Here is a 17,200-nt window from a genome sequence, read left to right as displayed (position 1 = left end):
CCTTGGAGAAAAATTGCTGCTCTTTGCCAGAACTCTTTTTCAGGAAGTAAGAGCTAGGAGACCAAGTGAATGAATGAAAGGAGGAGAATCTGGTGGGCGGGGCAAATAGAAACGTCGGGAAAGCACTCCCGTGTCAGGCGCCCACAGCTCAGCCCTGGGCATCACGAACATCCTCTCCCCTTCTCACAAATCCGACCCATTGGATTCCGTGTCATCAACTCTGCCTTCACAAGGGTCTAGTCCCCACTCAAAACCCGACCCCGGTTTTACGTTCCTGCCACCAGGTGGTGGGAGCTCAACATGCCCGTGCCCTCAGAGCGATAGGGACATGCGTGTTGAAGGTCAGGAATCGATGTAGGCGGGCACCACTGTTCACGTCCCTCTTGGTACTGCTTTGGCCGCCTTCGTAAGTTGGGGTATGTCGTGTTCTCGTTGTCTTTTGTCTCCGATGTTTTCTCATTTCCCTTTTGAGTTCTTCTTTGGCCTATTGGTTGTTGAGAGTATGTTTTTTTATGTATTTATTTTTATTTTTTTAAAATATATTTTATTGATTCTTTACAGAGAGGAAGGGAGAGGGAGAGAGAGTTAGAAACATCAATAAGAGAGAAATATCGATCAGCTGCCTCCTGCACACCCCCTACTGGGGATGTGCCCGCAACCAAGGTACATGCCCTTGACCGGAATCGAACCTGGGACCCTTCAGTCCGCAGGCCGACGCTCTATCCACTGAGCCAAACCGGTTTTGGCTTATGTATGTTTTTTATGTTGATAGTATTACAGATGCCCCCCACTTACCCACCTTTGCCTTTGTCCTCCAGCCCCTACCAGCCCCCACTTTGCTCCCCCTGAGGGCCCTTCCTTCCGGAAGGTTAAATCCTGGGAGAGCACTGGCCACGGAGCTCAGCGCTGGCCCCAGCCAGTGTCCCGTAGTCAGGGGCCGGGGTGTCATCCAAGGTGAGGCGCCTTGCCCTGGAGCATGTTTTTCCACCCCGGCATCCACAGCCCCTCGTCCCCACCCGTGTCCCTCCAGCCGGGAGCGTGAAAGCTGCCGTGACCAGCGGAGCGCTCCGTGACACTCCAGTTGTGGTTGATGAACAACTCGCTGTCACTATCAGCTATTTTCTGAAACATTGGCTCTGACATTTTTGGGCAAAATACAAGAAAAGTGTCACCGGAGAGACTGGGATAATCGCATTTTTAAGAGAATGGTTCGCAGCTGTTACACGCCTCTCAGAAACACGGAGCGTCTGGGAAGTGATGAGATTCCCATGGGTTTGGCCTTAGCCACAATGTTAATTATTCAGTGAAGCTGAACATCAGATTTTTATTCCAGTCGGATTCCTTATCAAAGGTTATATTTTGTGACTGTGTCCACCCCGTACAAGTGTTAGAAATACATTAAGTTAGACTAATAGGAGGATTATGTAGCATGTTTAGTTATTTATAAGAGCCAGATTTGTTTAATGGTTCTCTTTCTAGAAATCTGTATCAAATAGCGGAGTTATAAATGAAACTAAATTCTTTAGACTATTGATTCTATTTTCTGAATGTGTAAAATTGTTATTAAGGTCGATTAACTGGATAAATTGCTGGTGTTAATAACACAAAATGTCACAAATAATTCATTCAAGCATTTAATCCTTGCGCATTCTTCTAGCATATGTTGGAAAGGAAAATAATTCAAGGTTTTTGACACTAAAGATAAGAGGATAGAACTTTTTAAAAATATATATATTTTTTTACTGATACCAGAGAGGAAGGGAAAGGGAGAGAGAGACAGAGACATCGATGATGAGAGAGGATTATTGATGGGCTGCCTCCTGCACGCCCCCTACTGGGGATCGAGCCCGCAACCTGGGCCTGTGCCCTGACCGGGTATGGGACCGTGACCTCTTGGTTCATAGGTCTGTGCTCAACCACTGAGCCACCCCGGCTGGGTGGAAGCCTCCTCTTTAGAAGACGCCAGAAGCAGAGCGGACCGGACCCTCTGCTCAGACTCCCTCGCCTTACCGTGTACTCACTGTCCACAAATTGAGAGGCGGGCGTTTCGTCTCCCAACCCCGCTCCGTCCATGAGCTGCTCCCCTGCTTTAGCTACGTGATCACACCGTCTACCTGTGAGACGGTGTTGTCGCCTCTACCAGAAGTCAGGGCTACAGACTTCACACTGGAAGTTTCCACGGCTTCCTTTACACCCATCAGGACGCCGCCCCCTCCTCCGACGCAAGGCGGGGCGCGACCGTGACGCCCCAGATGAGATGGATGCCCGTCCATCCCCACGCCCCAGGCACCCACTTCCCAGTGGCCTGAGTCCACTGAAGCCCATTCCAGAATCCTTTCTTAAAAAACTCTCTGACTAATGCATGTCTTTCCTCAAGGTCAGCACAAGATCAAGTTCATCCCGGAAATGGTCGGCCCCATGTTGGAGATGACGCTGATCCCTGAGACAGAGCTGCGCAAGGCCACCATCCCCATCTTCTTTGACATGATGCAGTGCGAGTTCCACTCCACGCGCAGCTTCCAGATGGTAAGTGTGTGTGGGGGGGGGGTTGTGTGTGTGGGGGGGTGTGGGTGTGGGTGTGTGTGGGGGTGTGTGTGTGGGGGGGTGGGTGTGGGTGTGGGGGTGTGGGGGGGGTGGGGGTGTGTGGGTGTGGGTGGGTGTGGGTGTGGGTGGGGTGTGGGTGTGTGTGGGGGGGGTGTGGGTGTGGGTGTGGGTGTGGTTGTGTGTGGGGGTGTGGGTGGGTGTGGGTGTCAGGGGTGGGGGAGGGCGAGTCTGAAAACCTTGAGAAAGACTTGCAGGTGGCTCTGGCGTCCGCGGCGCTCACCTGGAGCCCCTGCTGCCCCACAGCTCGGGAGGGACCCCAGGCCTTCCTGCTGCAGGGGCCTGCCCCTGACCTCTCGCTGTGGGAAGAATCGGTCTCCGTTTTTAGCTTTTTCTTACTCATTTCTGTCTGCACCCACTCAGCCTCGGTGGCACAGGCGCGCTAGAGCGTTTCATCAGATTCGCTGTGTTCTCTCCGGCCGGCTGCGCTCTGCCAGCGTCTGTTATTGTAAACCGGGGGTGGGGGGCCTTTTTCCTGCCGGGGGCCATTTGGATGTTTATAACCTAGTCCACGGGCCACCCTCTGTCTTTGTACCAGTGTAATCGTAATGGTGTCCACATCGTCCACATTCTCTTGTTCTTTTCGTTGGACGATATACCAAAGGCAGAAGGTCACCACGCGGTTAACGCGCGACGGGACCTCTCGTGGAATGCCTCAGCCAGCCTCTTCTTCACCCCCTTGGGCTGGGCACGTAGGTTGCGTGCAGATGGTCTCTTCTCCGAATGAACGTGCAGCGAGCACACGCATGCGTGCGTCCCGTGGCCCCGAGGAGGACATGCCAGAGATTGCGTGCTGCTTGGCTTCTCTGAGGCCTGGTCGGCGCCCCCCTCACCCCCAGATTCCCCCTGGCCTGACTCATCCTCTTTCCCTGTCGGCGTTGGGCCTGCCTTGTGGGTACCACTCAGCAGGGGGACGAGACGTGCATCCGAGAACCTCTGCGTGGTGTCCACTCTGGCTGTGTCCTCCGAGGTGACCCTGCCTGCCCTGTTCTGGGGCCACTCTGGTGTCTCGGTCCCGTGCATGCGGCCGCTCTGTTCTGCGTCTCCACGCAGCAACAGTCTTCCCGCCTCTTCCATTGTCCCGGGAGCCTCCGCCGCCCCAGCCACCTGTGGCCGTCCCGGACCTCCCGGGCTCTCGCACACTCGGGGTGACCTGGACGCCCCCCCTCCTGCAGGTGGCCCGTGCCTCTGCTCCTCTCCCGTCCGCCCGGCCCGGAGGACACGTTCTCTCGTCTCTTTCTCTGCGAAGAAAACAGCAATTGTGCTCCCCGTCCGCTGGCCCAGAGGAGCTGTTTACACCTAAACTAGAACTTTGGGAAATATTGATTTTTTCTCTTTTCAAAGAGAGATTCTCCGTGTGAGCTTTCAGCATCTGCTCAGCCAGCCTGAGGGCTTTGGGCATCCGAGCCTTAGCGGCCCTTGGATCATTCGTGCAGAGCTGCCGGGCCATGGGACCCTGTGGCTCCCCTCGCCCACCTCCCTGAGTCCCCTGCCCCCCAGTGCGGACCCCTTCCCGTCTCAGACTCGCTGGTTCTGCTTCCTGCGAAGAACATGCTTCTCCTCCTCTCCGGCACCTGCTCAGAGAACCCCCTTGGTGACGTCTGTGGAAAACACAGAGCTCACCGCCGCGCGTTGCCGCCAATGACCATGGGGGCTCCAGGCCATTAGCAAAAAGGGAATGGAGAGGGCTGCGCAGCAAAGTAAGATTTCCGGTCACGGAGCTATGCCCGCCCTCTCTGCGTGGGCCAGCAAACCGCTCCCGGACTCCCGGGAGCTCCCATTAGCGGTGAGGGCCTCCGAACATGAGCCACCTCGGTGCCCGCGCTGGGCCGCGTTCCCGTGTGAGTGCCTGCCTGCGCCCACAGTAATAGAACGACCCGAGTGGGTGTGGGCAGCTTCTGCTCCTCGATGGGAACGCCGGCGCCTTTTGCTCTGGAAGGTGAACGTGAACGCGTTTGGTGGCGATTTTATCGTGTTTATTCTCCAGTTCATTAGGGTTGTGTTGGTGGCTGTATTTTTATTTCCATTTCAGAGTCATACTTGAGCCTGTGGTTTTGGATGCTTAAAGGGGAATGCGGACAAGATTAGGCTATTATTTCATTAAAGCACAGACCCGAAGCGGTTGGAGAGATCATGGAAACCCATACCCTTGACTCCAAGAGTTCCCATCACGTTACATTCTGTTCTTAAAAGCCCTCCAGCCCACAGGTGCCCAAGCTCCCAGCATCTTCTTAACCGAAGTGAGTGGGACTCCCTGTGGGGCGTGTTCCTGGCGTGGGCTGTCACGCAGGCAGCCTCGAGCCACCCCGCGATCCGGGTCACGCACCTGCCCGAGGTGCTGCCAGGTGAGCAGCCGGCAGCCCGGGGCCCGGCCAGGCCGTCGTGTTTGGGGCCTCGGAGCCTCTGGCCTCCTGAGTAGTTCACAGAAGCTTCAAGGCCAGTGAGCCGCCTGCTCCTTGGACACGGAAGGATGTGGGCATGTTAGCGTGTGGGATGTGGAGCGCCAAAGACTAATTAAGTGTGTAATTAAGTTTACGAGCGGTTAAGCAAGGCCTGCAGGACACATGAAAACATCAGTGTGTCTGAGCGGAGTGACAGGCTGCGGGAATCGATGCTATGTGGATGTTACCACGCGAGCCCGCACCCCAAGTCGGTGGCGAGCAGCTGCCCTCTGCCCAGCCATGCCAGTTGCTTCTCTCGGGCCACGTTTTCCACACAGACACGGCCCAGGGGCGTGGTCCTGCTCTTTCCCACCTGCGGGGCAGAAGCCGGGACTCGATTTCTGGACTTCTGGACGCTCCCTGCTACCAGGTGGTGGCCCGGTTTACCCGGGATCAGAGAAAGCATGCCGTGTCCTGTAGGAAAACTCCCAGTTCAGTGTCCTCCGATGAGCTAGGATGAGTTGTCTGGAATGCTCACGTGCGTTTGCCTGTGTGAGGGTCACGCCTGTTTTTTTGCACTCCGCTGCCTTCCGCGTTGGGTGCTCATGCAACACGGGTGGGACTGACGCGTGCGTTTTCATGACATTGAGTCTCATGTTGTATCTCGGGGATTTGTCCGGAAGCTTCAGCCCTCCCCGGACACTGGCTCTCCGGCGTTCCCGGCAGGGCCTGGCTCGGGAGGTGGGGTCGGAAATGCCAGCCCGGCTGGGAGCAGCCACCTCCCCGCATGCAGGGGAGTCCGCAAGCACTGCACTGCCCCTTGCGAACTCGCCCCCGTAAAGAGCAGAGGGATCGCGGGCTCTCCGGAGGCCGTCACTTACAGCAAAGGTCACCGTCATGAGGCTGCGGGGGGAACGAAAGCAGGTCACCCTTTCTCCTTCCGTAAGTCCGCCGCTCCTGTGTTGCTCCCGCCCCTGCACTGCTGCGGCTAAACAGAACCAAAGTGGGGGCGGGGCTTGTCGGGGAGACGATCAGGGGGGATTTCGGGGATTCGCCGAGGCCCGGGCTCTCCCGAGGCTGCCGAGTGCTCGAGGTCGAGCAGGAATCGGTGCTGCTCTGTGGGCCCGTGGGCAGCTCCGTTTCACGTGCCGTGGGTGGGACTGGGGCTCGGCCGCGCGGCCCTCAGGGTCAGGCAGGCCTGGGCCGGCGTCCAGCCTCCTCCTGGCGCTGCCCAGATGCCTGCCCTCTGCTCCAGGGGGAGCCACAGGCAGTGGCCACTGCACCTGCCACACCCAGGGTCCCCAGGGCAGCAGACAGGCCTGCAGGACCTGTGACAAGCACTCGGACACACGTGTTCACGCGTGGCTTGCATGGCCAAGAGAGCAGGTGTGTCTTAGCAGCCTGCCAGCCAACCCCTTTGCTGACAGAGTGAGCCCCCGGCTGCATGCAACACCCACTCTATCCAGTAATTTACACGCACATCACGTGTGGTCCCCTCAGGGTCACCCGCAGCAGGTGCTGTCCTAGGTGTTGGGGACACAGCCGTGACCAAGAGAGAAGGAACGTCTTCCTCTCCCACAGCTTAAACTCTGGGGGATCCTGATAATAAGGGGGAGGCTGGGGATGGTTGCCTGGAGACGCAGTGTCTGAGCAGATATGTTCACAGGACCCCAGCGACCCTTACATACATGCAGTCCATGGTGTGCTTGCTTCCTGCACCCGAACTCAGCCATGTTTCCTTCAGGCCCTCCTGCCCCTCATCCCTACCTGGCCAAGGTCAATGGCTGACCTCAGGACCCCCTACAACGTGGGGGTCACCTGGCTAGAACCCCAGTCCTGAGGGGGCTCTGGATTCTGCCAGGGAGGGGGACTGGGCAGCGAGGATGGGGACACGTGTGTCATTGTCAAGGTTGTTACTTCCAGTTTGATCAGCTGCGGGGGGTCGTGGAGCCTTGAAAACATTTACAGACTTGCCCCTCACAGATCCCATTTTCCCCAAAGCGCGGGTCCGAGGGCCGGCGGCATTGTGGCCGTTCCCCGCACCGGGGTCTCCGCACGTCCCACCCCGTCCCACCCCAGGCTTTGGAGGTGTGTGGGGTGTCTTTGGAGACAGTGTCTCTCCTGTTTCTTACAACATTCTTTCAACCAGAGGGAGAAGCTCTCAGGGTCCACCAGGGCCCTGATGTGCTTAGGTTCCTGGGGAGCAAACCCCATCAGTCCTGCTCCATCCGTCCTTCTCCGGGAGCCACGGAGCACTTTTAGATGTTCCTTGTTCCTCGCGAGGAAGCTCGAGACGTGTTCTCATGTCCCACCGTACATTTCCCACCAGTTTCCCTTCTTTCTCTGGCTCCCGTTCCTGCTCCCAGGACCCGCACGTTTAGACCCCAGTAACCGGGGAAGGAAACGGAAGAGTCCCCGGTGACAGGGGACCATCAGCAATCTCCGGGGGCTGGGGGACAGCGACTGCTAAGTGAAATCCGGCCTCGAGGCGTGGGGGGCTGTCTGAGGGGGATCCCTCACGGATGTAGCAGATGCCGACGTAGCGGATGCACGTGCTGTCGGCGTCCGTCACAGGATGAAACGCCCGCCGCTCCGCTCGCTGACGCGCTCTGTGTGATTACAGTTCGAAAACGAGATCATCACCAAGCTGGACCACGAGGTGGAAGGCGGCCGCGGGGACGAGCAGTACAAAGTGCTCTTCGACAAGATGTAAGTGCTGCTCCGCGGCGGGGCGCGGCGGTGGGGGGGTGGGGGGGTGCGGGGTGGAGACGGGGGAGGTAGCGAGCCCACAGTGAGCTCTGCAGCCCAGCAGTGATCCCCATGGGTCCGTGATGGGAAGTCCTGCGCCCTGCACGGCGCACCCCCGCGGGGCTCCGGGCCGCGGGGAACACGGGTGAACATGGGTAAGCACGGGTGAACACGGGCGAACACGGGGCGCCCCCTGCAGCCTCCTGGAGCACTGCCGGAAGCACAAGTACCTGGCCAAGACGGGCGAGACGTTCGTGCGGCTGGTGGTGCGCCTGATGGAGCGGCTGCTGGACTACAGGACCATCATGCACGACGAGAGCAAAGAGAACCGCATGAGCTGCACCGTCAACGTGCTGGTGAGGGACCCCCCGGCCCCCCCGCCGGGTTCCCCAGGTCCCGGTGACCTCTGGCCCCAGTGACCTCTGGCCCCGGGCTTTCGGGCAGAACGAGCCTGCGGTGCCCGTGGCCGGGCCTGTGTACCCACTGCGGCTCCTGCAGAGGAAATGCACTTTGGGGGTGAGAGCCTTTCCTCCGACCCCTGACAGTCCCGCAAGCTGCACCCCCTGGTCGGGAACGCTGTGGTGTGGCCTCGCTGTGCCATCCGCCCCAGCAGGCCCGTCTCTGAGCGTGGCCGACGCGCAGTGGTTTTACAGACGGCGTCCCTCTCTTCGGGGCCCCTCCACGGTGGTTCCGACGGGAATTCTAAAACTCGGAGCACCTGCTCCAGTCGTGCAGTACAGGATTGAATAGCATGCCGAGGGCAGGAACCAGAATCATTAGACTTGCCCCCCCTCGATCCCTCCCTCCCCCCCCAAAAAAAAAGGGGAAGGCGTGTGTACGTTGGTTGTGCATCCCATGTGACCCTGTGGCTTTAGGGCCGAGCGCTGGGCCACGTGGCCGGGGTGGACACACGCCGAGGAGCCGTGGCATTTTCTGTGCATGTCTCACCTCTTCTAGAACAGGTCTCTTAAAGGTGCTGTGCTTCGATTTTTCAGAATTTCTACAAAGAAATCGAAAGAGAAGAAATGTATATCAGGTATGTAGGTGCCGTGTGTGCCGCGCCCTCTACGTGTCTGTTACCAGTGCACGGTCACGCCCACGCCAGGAAAGGTTGAGGGGCCACAGGTTCATCGTGGGAGTCATGCAGCGTAGAGACTGAACTTGGGGAGCACGCGTGTGTGTTCGGAGCCTGTGTGCAGCCGTCCAGGCCCGTGCGGAGATTTGGGGCGGGGGCCGGGGGGGGGGGGGGCGCGTCATACTTGCCAGCTCAGAAGCAAAGACATGGATGATTATTTCACAGGGTCTGTATTTCTTGACCGACCCACATGGCCCTCTTGAGAAAAGCCACCTCCACAAGTCGTCATGTCTCACAGGGTCAAACGAAGAGGCCAGTTTTAACCCGTTAACGCCACGCGTCCAAAACGGAAACGACCCCCGCACGCCACGATACTTTGAATTTAATTTTAAGAAATCAATTTGCAATGAATATTATCAAAGTAAATATGTCACTCCCCATTCGGGTGTTCTTGAATAGTTTCAGCTGAAAATTCTCACGGAAAATGATTTTAAAGTTGGTCAGGGCTGCCACTGAGGGAAAACATTTATTTTACGGACGCGCGTGGCGTGGGGGGAAGGTCCCCTGCTGGCATCTGCAGGCGCTTATGGCGTACGCGGGGTTATCTTCATCGGGAATAGGCAACAAGAACCGCTGTCAGTCCGCTCTTACCCTGACACCGTAGCTGCCCCGCGTTTTGTACTTCCTGCTGGTTTCTCCCATCGCCTGCCTCCTCGTAGGGGCCAGTGTCACACCTTCCGCAAGACCCCCCCTTTCCAGGACGCACTCCAAGGGGCGCTGGTGTTTAACGATGGGTTTATTATACCCCCCGTGGCTTTCTAACTTCGGATTTTTACGATTTTTTTTTTTTTTTTTTACTTCTTTTTAAAGAAAAGTGCCCCATGATTGTAATAATACCCTTTTGGGAAAACAACCAAGTTCCTTTTTTCCAAAACTGTCGGTCGCTTCACATTTGTTTCCGTACGGCAGGGCCTCCTTGGGGTCCTGGTCACCGGGACCTCCGAGTTCTTTTTCTCACAGATGGGTGTGTTTTATGGGTTTGGGTGCCTATGGATCCCATCGTCACGTAAGGAAATCACAGCCAAGCACTATGTCACCTCGTTTCACGCGTACGGGGACAGCGCAGAGAGGTGGGAGGAATGAGGAACCTTGAAGTGCCGTCTGCCTCCTTGTTCCGTCCCCCGTTCTGTCCCGAAAAGAGACGACTTGGATTTGAAACAGGAACGACTGCCTGTGACTCTGGGGGGGCGTGGGGGGGTAGTGCTCCCTGCAGCACGTGAGCCCACGCGCTGTGGACGGAGAGCGCTGTGTGAAGACGGCACAGCACGACTTGTCGCTGGAGGAGGAATGGAGCGCCTGCCGCCGTCGTCCACGCAGATCGCCCGGTGACATCGTAAGAACGCGCCTGTGTTCCTCACCTCAGGTACCTGTACAAGCTGTGTGACCTGCACAAGGAGTGCGACAACTACACGGAGGCGGCCTACACACTGCTGCTCCACGCGAAGCTGCTGAAGGTGAGGAGCCGCCGCGCCGTCTCACGGGCCGTTGGTACGCCCACACGGTGAGAGCTTTCCGTGGCGCGGGCTAAATGCGGCGCAGAAACCCAGACATTTGGGAAATGCCGTGATGACAGGTTTGGCCCGGTGAATGCGGGTTTGACAAGGTGTCGCAGCAGCTGTCGCTCGGCGTCGTAAACACGGAAACGCCCACCTCCGGGCTGGCAGCTGGCAGTCAGAGACCCCGCAGGGCCTCGTTCACGCCAACCAGGCGCAGAGCGGTGGGGAAGGGCGTCAGTGAGGAGGAATGTGGGGCTGGAGGAGCCACGGGGGGGAGGAGACACCCTTACCTGCCCCAGCAGAGTCCCAGACCCAGGTCACACCACCTCCAGGTTCACGTTTTAGAACGTGAGCGAGTCATCAGAGCATCTTTCTAGCTAGAGCCTTACTTTTTAAAACAGAAAATCAGCCCCGTTCACCCCAGGTGTGACCGGGCTCAGAGTCCATACCAGTTCACCCCAGGTGTGACCGGGCTCAGAGCCCATCCCAGTTCACCCCAGGTGTGACCGGCCTCATAGCCCATCCCAGTTCACCCCAGGTGTGACCGGGCTCAGAGCCCATCCCAGTTCACCCCAGGTGTGACCGGGCTCAGAGTCCATCCCAGTTCACCCCAGGTGTGACCGGGCTCAGAGTCCATCCCAGTTCACCCCAGGTGTGACCAGCCTCATAGTCCATCCCAGTTCACCCCAGGTGTGACCGGGCTCAGAGTCCATCCCAGTTCACCCCAGGTGTGACCGGGCTCAGAGTCCATCCCAGTTCACCCCAGGTGTGACCGGGCTCAGAGTCCATCCCAGTTCACCCCAGGTGTGACCGGGCTCAGAGCCCATCCCAGTTCACCCCAGGTGTGACCGGGCTCAGAGTCCATCCCAGTTCACCCCAGGTGTGACCGGGCTCAGAGTCCATCCCAGTTCACCCCAGGTGTGACCGGGCTCAGAGTCCATCCCCGTTCACCCCAGGTGTGACCGGGCTCAGAGTCCATCCCAGTTCACCCCGGGTGTGACCGGGCTCATAACCCATCCCAGTTCGCCCCAGGTGTGACCGGGCTCAGAGCCCATCCCAGTTCACCCCAGGTGTGACCGGGCTCAGAGTCCATCCCAGTTCACCCCAGGTGTGACCGGGCTCAGAGTCCATCCCAGTTCACCCCAGGTGTGACCAGGCTCATAGGCCATCCCAGTTCACCCCAGGTGTGACCGGGCTCAGAGTCCATCCCAGTTCACCCCAGGTGTGACCGGGCTCAGAGTCCATCCCAGTTCACCCCAGGTGTGACCGGGCTCAGAGTCCATCCCAGTTCACCCCAGGTGTGACCGGGCTCAGAGTCCATCCCAGTTCACCCCAGGTGTGACCAGGCTCATATCCCATCCCAGTTCACCCCAGGTGTGACCGGGCTCAGAGTCCATCCCAGTTCACCCCAGGTGTGACCGGGCTCAGAGTCCATCCCAGTTCACCCCAGGTGTGACCGGGCTCAGAGTCCATCCCAGTTCACCCCAGGTGTGACCGGGCTCAGAGTCCATCCCAGTTCACCCCAGGTGTGACCGGGCTCAGAGTCCATCCCAGTTCACCCCAGGTGTGATAGGGCACCGAAGGCTACCAGTTCTGTGTTTCCAGACCGGCCACGCCCTGTCCCGGTGGCAGGACTCACGCACTGCTTTCTCCTCAGTGGTCGGAGGACGTGTGCGTGGCCCACCTCACCCAGAGGGACGGGTACCAAGCGACGACGCAGGGGCAGCTGAAGGAGCAGCTGTACCAGGAGATCATCCACTACTTCGACAAGGGCAAGGTGAGGCCGCGCGGCACTGCTCCCTGCCCCGGTGCCCCTGTGCGCCCCTGCCCGTGCACCCCTGCCGGTGTGTACCTGCCTGCACCTGCCCGCGCGCCCCTGCCTGCACCTGTCTGTGCGCCCCTGCCTGCCTGCGTGTTCCTGCCTGCACCTGCCCGTGCGTCCCTGCCTGCACCTGTCTGTGCGCCCCTGCCTGCCTGCGTGTTCCTGCCTGCACCTGCCCGTGCGTCCCTGCCTGCACCTGTCTGTGCACCCCTGCCTGCCTGCATGTCCCTGCCTGCACCTGCCCGTGTGTCCCTGCCTGCACCTGTCTGTGCGCCCCTGCCTGCACCTGCCCGTGTGTCCCTGCCTGCACCTGTCTGTGCGCCCCTGCCTGCACCTGCCCGTGCGTCCCTGCCTGCACCTGTCTGTGCGCCCCTGCCTGCACCTGCCCGTGTGTCCCTGCCTGCACCTGCCCGTGCGTCCCTGCCTGCACCTGTCTGTGCACCCCTGCCTGCCTGCATGTCCCTGCCTGCACCTGCCCGTGTGTCCCTGCCTGCACCTGTCTGTGCGCCCCTGCCTGCCTGCATGTCCCTGCCTGCACCTGCCCGTGCTTCCCTGCCTGCACCTGTCTGTGCGCCCCTGCCTGCCTGCGTGTCCCTGCTTGCACCTGCCCGTGTGTCCCTGCCTGCACCTGTCTGTGCACCCCTGCCTGCACCTGCCCGCGCGCCCCTGCCTGCACCTGTCTGTGCGCCCCTGCCTGCGTGCACCTGTCTGCGCCTGTCTGTGCGCCCCTGCCTGCGTGCACCTGTCTGCGCCTCTTGCACACGCTCTGAGCGGCGTGCTTGTGGACCCGGACATTTGGTACAAGTTGTGGGTTGGAAGGTTTCGTGGCAGAGGCCGTAGGTTAGACAAACGCAGTTCTTCCAAGAACGGGTCTGGCTTTTCCTGCCCCCACTCCTGCGTACCTGTTAGAAACAGCCGTCTTCATTCAGAGTGATCGCAGGAGTCCCCGAGTGTGAGCCGGGACCGGCACCTGGGAGGGCCTTCCCGCGTCGGGGACAGACTCGGAGGGAACTGCTGATACGGCTCCATCGGGCCTGCGTTTGGACTTTGGCTCGATTTGATTTTGGGGAGGAAATTGCAATTCTTTAAAACCGTCTATTCAGTAAGGGAATGATACCATAGTTTAACTTGAGACCATCTGCTTCTGGGGATCCCAAAACTGAAACATGGAAGTGAGCGGGCAGAGGACGGCTCGGCTCCTGGGCACAGGCTGTCACCTGGGTGATTAAGGCGCCGTCGCTCTGTCCTTGGGGGGGAAACGGCACGCCCAGAGCTGCTCTCGCTGTTTTAAATGTGCGCAGCTTCCCGGGGGGATGGACTTACAGGCCCAGGCGGATCTGCCTGCAAAGACCAGGAGCAGGCCGCTCGGGCAGCCCGTGGGCGTGGCGTGGCGTGGCGTGGCCGTGGACAGCATCGTCGCTGCAGGGACACCCACAGTTCTGGCAGGAAGCTGGGATCAGGTTCTAGCAAAGTTTTTCTAGCTTGCCCGGCCGCAGTGGCTCAGTGGTTGAGCGTCAACCTATGAACCGGGAGGATCAAGGTTCGATTCCCGGTCAGGGCACATGCCTGGGTTGCGGGCTTGATCCCCGATTGTGCAGGAGGCCGCCAATCAGTGATTCTCTCTCATCATTGATGTTTCTATCTCCCTCTCCCTCTCCCTTCCTCTCTGAAATCAATAAGTGATATATTTATTTAAAATTTTCTTTTCTCTACCTTGTGCTCCAAACGCAGCAGCCAAGAGGATGGTCTGTCTTTATGTCGGACGCTCCTCCGGCTTTTGAATTACGTGGTCATCTTTCTGAATTTCTCTCACGTAAAAATCATTCTCTTATTTTTGCTTTTCCCCCGTTTTAAAGAGTTTTCAGTGTCTCTCAGCTCAGCCCGTGTGTGTGTGGGGTTGTTTTTTTTTTTTTTCAACTTTTTCTTCCTCTCCATGAAATGTCATTTCCATCTCTGTCCCTTTTCATTCTTTTCCGGTTCTTCCTTCCTGGGCTGACAGGCGCTCCCAGCCCTTCCCTGTTGTGCTGTCACCCGCTCCAGCGTCCCCCGAATGCCTCCTGTCGGGTGTCAGCACGGCGGGCGAGCGCTCCTCCCTGAACACGCTCCGAATTGCCTGTCTCCTTGTGCTCGGTGGAGGCCTAGTAATTGCCAATAAAGCCGGACGGCCGGCGCGTCACTGGCAATGACCGGCTTCTCTGTGGAGGAGGAGTCCAGAGCAGACGAGCCGCAGGAACAGGCGGGCGGGGAGGGCCGCGCTCAGCACCGCCAGGCCCCCTCCGACGGAGCCGCCGGGCAGCGGCCGCAGAGGGGCGCCTGACTGGCAGCCACGTGACGTGGGAAGCCGTGACTATTTCCAACCCCGGCTCTGCTTTCTCCTCCTAAAATAGCCTCGCCCTGACAGAGTCGCACTTTGCCTCGTGCCCAAGTCGGAAAACGAGGCGTCTGGCGTCATCTCGTGAACCAAAAATAGGGGTTTGGGAGCCAGTTTCTGTTTCTGGTGACATGCCTGGCCTTCTTTTCTAAGAACTGGGGGTGCAGGGTCCTCCGCCTGTGAGTTTCATCCCGGAAAAACCACGGTTGTTACTAAGAGGAACCACAGGTACAAATGTAACGACGCCCTCTTTGGGGTGTATGCCAGCATTTCCTAACGTTTGGGAAAATCCCAATATTCTCCAGGATCTATTCCACCAGCCGGGACGTGGCCTGAGCGTCCATTAGCATCCGCTCCTGTAGGAAACAACCATGAACCGTGGAAGCATGAGAAAACCAGTTTCCAGAGTCAGCACCCTCCCCGCTCCCCGACGCGGGGTGGCGCGTGAACGCACAACGTCAGGAATGCTGCCGACGGGTTAAAGAGGTCACACCAGAAAACGGAGTTGTGCGTGGAGATGGGGCGTCTTCCTGTGGGCTGCGGGGAGCCGCAGAGCCCAGGGCCCTGCGAGCCGGGCGGCCGTTCAGTCGCACACGTTAAAGCGATTTCCTCGCCAAAATAACTAAATGGGGATCGTGCTGAACCTGGTCCTCTCTGGCTCCGACTGTTCCTCGAGGTTTTCACGTTGGAAATGGGAGCGCCTACACCCCGCAGAGCCTGTGCTACTGAAGGCGGATGGGAACCTCCTCCAGGCAGCGTCCTTTCAGCGAGGCTGGGTGGTGGGTGGGTGTGTGTATAGAAAATCTGATAGAGAACACAACCGGGAGACCTCAGGATGAGTTGGATAAGATATTTATTCAAGGCATATATGCTTTTGCCCGGCCAGCGTGGCTCAGTGGTTGAGCATGGACCGATGAACCAGGAGGTCACGGTTCGATTCTCGGTCAGGGCACATGCCCGGGAGATGGGCTCCATCCCCAGTAGGGGGCGTGCAGGAGGCAGCCGATCCGTGATTCTCTCTCACCATGGATGTTTCTGTCTCTCTCTCCTTCCCTCTTCCTCTCTGCAATCAACAAAAATCTATTTTTATAAAAGACATGCTTTAAACGCAATGGCTTTGATACGTATCTAAAGCATCTCATCCGTCCTTTAGGGCAAGAACACGTTAGGCAGGGAACCGGGGAGTGAGTTTGCAGAAAAGTGGCGTCCGGAGCGGGAGTGGCCGGTGAAGGCGCCGTTTTCCCTGAAGGGGAACACGCGGCACCTGGAGGAAGCGTGGAGAGGGGAGGCGCTCCCCTCCTGGAAACGGCTGGGCCCCGGGAGAACCGAGGAAGATGCAGCAGCCGATGAAGAGAGGGGAAGGATGCCCGCGACGTGGACAGCCTGAGCGGGAAGGAGGCCGGGGGTGGGCAGAGGGGGATTCTGGGAAGGAGCAAGTGTGTCCTCCATAGGAAGGACCTGGCCGCCTCTTTCTTCCCCGAAATCTTTTCCACTCCGGGCTGACTTTGATTTTGTCTTTCCGAGTACTAAATGCATCTCTTATCAGAATAGCTTTTTTCTCAGCAAAAACAGCAGATGGTTTCTTGAGGCCGTGGCTGTGCAAAACGTATTTTAGTCCCGTGGGTGACTCAGTGCTAAGCAAGGCCCTGGGCGGGGTCACTCGACTAAGGAAAGGCAAAGATGGGCAGGCAGCGGGGGGTCGGTGCCCAGGGTATGCCAGGTGTGGGGCTCAGCGGTGCCCAGGGTATGCCAGGTGTGGGGCTCGGCGGTGCCCAGGGTATGCCAGGTGTGGGGCTCGGCGGTGCCCAGGGTATGCCAGGTGTGGGGCTCGGCGGTGCCCAGGGTATGCCAGGCGTGGGGCTCGGCGGTGCCCAGGGTATGCCAGGTGTGGGGCTCGGCGGTGCCCAGGGTATGCCAGGTGTGGGGCTCGGCGGTGCCCAGGGTATGCCAGGTGTGGGGCTCGGCGGTGCCCAGGGTATGCCAGGTGTGGGGCTCGGCGGTGCCCAGGGTATGCCAGGTGTGGGGCTCGGCGGTGCCCAGGGTATGCCAGGCGTGGGGCTCGGCGGTGCCCAGGGTATGCCAGGCATGGGGCTCGGCGGTGCCCAGGGTATGCCAGGTGTGGGGCTCGGCGGTGCCCAGGGTATGCCAGGCATGGGGCTCGGCGGTGCCCAGGGTATGCCAGGTGTGGGGCTCGGCGGTGCCCAGGGTATGCCAGGTGTGGGGCTTGGCGGTGCCCAGGGTGTGCCAGGTGTGGGGCTCGGCGGTGCCCAGGGTATGCCAGGTGTGGGGCTCGGCGGCCTGTGTTCCCATGGACTTACCTTTCACACCCGTCCCAGCGGGAGGGTTGGGGCAGCTGCAAGTGCCAGCATGGGGTCCGTGTTACGGGCTGAATGTTTGCACCCTCCCCCCCGCCCCACCCCGATTCACATGTTGCAGCCCCAGCCGCCACGTGATGGGGCCAGGAGGTCGGGCCTTTGGGAGTAACTGTCTAGTTGCGGTCACGACTGGGACGGCCCTGAAGGGTTAGTGCCGACACAGGAGGAAGGGAGCGAGCTCAGGGCCACGGGCCGCCCACGAGGGGGCAGCTGTCCGCACGGCAGGAGGAGAGTCTTCACCGAGAACCGCGTCGCCAGCACCTGGGTCTCG

At 59.2% G+C, this 17,200-nt stretch overlaps 1 protein-coding gene across 2 annotated transcripts in view; it reads left to right on the top strand.

Annotated features, from left to right (window-relative positions):
* DOCK1 (dedicator of cytokinesis 1) overlaps positions 1-17,200 on the top strand; it is a 305,409-nt gene that overhangs the window by 259,226 nt on the left and 28,983 nt on the right. For both annotated transcript variants that reach the window (XM_079793187.1, XM_079793188.1), the window contains exons 33-38: positions 2,378-2,526; positions 7,606-7,691; positions 7,930-8,086; positions 8,726-8,766; positions 10,229-10,319; positions 12,019-12,138. In XM_079793187.1, the coding sequence (XP_079649313.1) occupies positions 2,378-2,526; positions 7,606-7,691; positions 7,930-8,086; positions 8,726-8,766; positions 10,229-10,319; positions 12,019-12,138 (644 nt within the window). The remainder of the gene's footprint in view (positions 1-2,377; positions 2,527-7,605; positions 7,692-7,929; positions 8,087-8,725; positions 8,767-10,228; positions 10,320-12,018; positions 12,139-17,200) is intronic.

Source organism: Cnephaeus nilssonii (assembly GCF_951640355.1).
Source record: "Cnephaeus nilssonii genome assembly, chromosome: 16".
NCBI lineage: Eukaryota > Metazoa > Chordata > Mammalia > Chiroptera > Vespertilionidae > Cnephaeus > Cnephaeus nilssonii.
The sequence above is the reverse complement of the archived record's forward strand: the minus strand, read 5'-3'. Positions and strand labels throughout refer to the sequence as shown.